Source organism: Octopus bimaculoides, chromosome 14 (assembly GCF_001194135.2).
Source record: "Octopus bimaculoides isolate UCB-OBI-ISO-001 chromosome 14, ASM119413v2, whole genome shotgun sequence".
Taxonomy (NCBI): domain Eukaryota; kingdom Metazoa; phylum Mollusca; class Cephalopoda; order Octopoda; family Octopodidae; genus Octopus; species Octopus bimaculoides.
The window spans coordinates 31545384-31547668 of NC_068994.1; the positions used below are offsets into that span (position 1 = coordinate 31545384).

Here is a 2285-nt window from a genome sequence, read left to right on the forward strand (position 1 = left end):
CAATGTCAACCCGGGTATAATTTGAACTCAGAACATAAAACCAGAAGAAATACTGCAAAGCATTTTGTCTGGTATGCTAATGATTCTGCTAGTTCACATCCTTTATAATAATAATAATGACAATAATAATAATAATAATAATAATAATAATAATAATAATGACAATATATTGCTCTATGTGTATGTGTTGTGGAGTAGACAGAAGTAAAAAATAGACAAAAAACAAGTGATGGTGTTTGAAAAGGTTTAGTGGTTTTCTATTTGGTCAACATCAAGATCAGCAATGGGGGGTTTGTCCCTCCCATAATAGTCCTCATTTTCAGTCATTTGATCCTCATCATCATCGTCATCATCATCATCATCACAGCCACAGAAACTAGGATTAGACTCATCACTCACATACACCAGTGGGTCCCAACCAGCTGGACCAACAGACCGACTTGAAATAAAGGGTCTTTCAAAGCTGGCATCGTCCCAGCGAGAACATCCATCGTCAGAATTATTTTGTCTAATGTTATGAAGGGAATTGGGGCAACATTCATCGGCAGTGGGTTTCTCGGCAGCAGCAGCAGCCCGAGCGGCAGCCTCTCCAGCTTCTGTGGCAGCTGAGATCTCAGCATCTTCCGACATGATATCATCAGTGTGGTCATCAGGTAAAAGGCAGGTTGATCGGAGAACTTCAATAGAAACTGGCTCTGAGACTGACATTGGGTTCAAGTTTGGCTTCACAATTGTCATTTGGTCTTCAGGAAACTGTTGAAACCAACTAACTTTTGGCCCCTGGAAAAGAAATAAAAAAAAAACAAATTATTGTTGACATCATAAGAATTCAGAAACTATGAGAACATGAAATAAGTTTTTGGAATTCTTTATCTCCTTGAAGAAGATAAAGCTGTAAATCATGTGATCAAGTGACCGACCAGATTATCAAATGTTGTTATACAACTCTGGTGACAATGTGCTGGGTATCATTTTAGCCACTCTAACCACAAGGCCATGTGCCTTTGCAAAGCTGTAAATAACAGAGTATAGATATCAGATTAAAAAAACTCTCTTGACCAGGAAAAGTTGAAGGCTGTCCATGGGATTTGAGCCCAGATCTACTGTAAACATGACATGTTTTTTTACCTAAAAGGTTTTTAAACTCCACTGGCTAAGCAAGCAGGCAAACATTCCCGCTTGATCAAAAGGAGACTGGAGCAATGTAAAATGAAGTGTTTTGCTCAAGAACACAATGCACTGCCCAGTCTGGGAATTGAACATATGATCTAGCGTTTGTGAGGGCAACACCCTAACCACAAAGCCACATGCCTTTGCAAAGCTGTAAATAACAGTGTAAATATTAGATTAAAAAAAACTCTCTTGACTAGGAAAAGTTGAAGGCTGTCTATGGGATTTGAGTCCAGATCTCCTGTAAACATGACATGTTTTTCTACCTAAAAGGTTTTTAAACCCAATATTTATTTTATTATTTATAGCTTTATATGCCTCAAGATTCATCCTTCCAAAAAATAGAATTATAAATTACCATGGCTGTGTGATAAGAAGTTTGTTTCCCAACCATGTGGTTCCAGGTTCAGACCCATTGCATGGCACCTTGGGCAAGTGTCTTTTAATATAGCCTTGGGCTGACCAAAGTCTTGTGAGTGGATTTGGTAGATTGAAACTGAAAGAAGCCTGTGTGCATGTCATTGTTTATCCCCTACCACTGCCTGACAACCAATACTGGTGAATTTACATTCCTATAACTTAGTAGTTCAGCAAAAGAAAGACCAATGCAATAAATACTAGGTTTTACAAAAAATAATAAGTACTGGGATTGATTCTTCAAGGTGGTGCCCTAGGATGCCTGCAGTCTAATGACTAAAACAAGTAAGAGATAAAAGATAAAGATATTTGACAGTATATATCAGAGGTTCTCGACCATTTTTTTTATACCTATTTTATTTTGTTGGACCCCCAAAGCCATTCAATGTTTAAAAACTAGTTTTATAGAAACTTATTTCAAAATTCTTATTTTGTTATTCACACATTAACTTGTGTAGGTCAAACTATGTAAAATATTAGAGAAAGAAACCTTGCAATACATACAAATACATGCATCTAAAGCAAAATTTTTTAGGGGCCTTTAAAACATTACTTTGGATCCAAAATTTACTACTTTGTTGCATAGACCCCTAAAAATCTTATATGGACATTCAGGGGCCACATGGACTTCCACTGAGAACCACTGGTATATATGATGTACATTTAAAAAAAAAAAGTCTCAAAAAAAAAAAAAAAAC

General features: G+C 36.6%; 1 protein-coding gene across 2 annotated transcripts in view; it reads right to left on the reverse strand.

The window, feature by feature from the left end:
* Positions 1 to 230: 230 nt before the first annotated feature.
* The window catches only part of LOC106874067 (nuclear pore complex protein DDB_G0274915), a 69020-nt gene continuing 66965 nt past the window's right edge, over positions 231 to 2285 (reverse strand). For both annotated transcript variants that reach the window (XM_014921646.2, XM_014921645.2), the window contains one exon: positions 231 to 780. In XM_014921646.2, coding sequence (XP_014777132.1) covers positions 247 to 780 — 534 coding nt within the window. In that variant the 3' untranslated portion in view covers positions 231 to 246. The remainder of the gene's footprint in view (positions 781 to 2285) is intronic.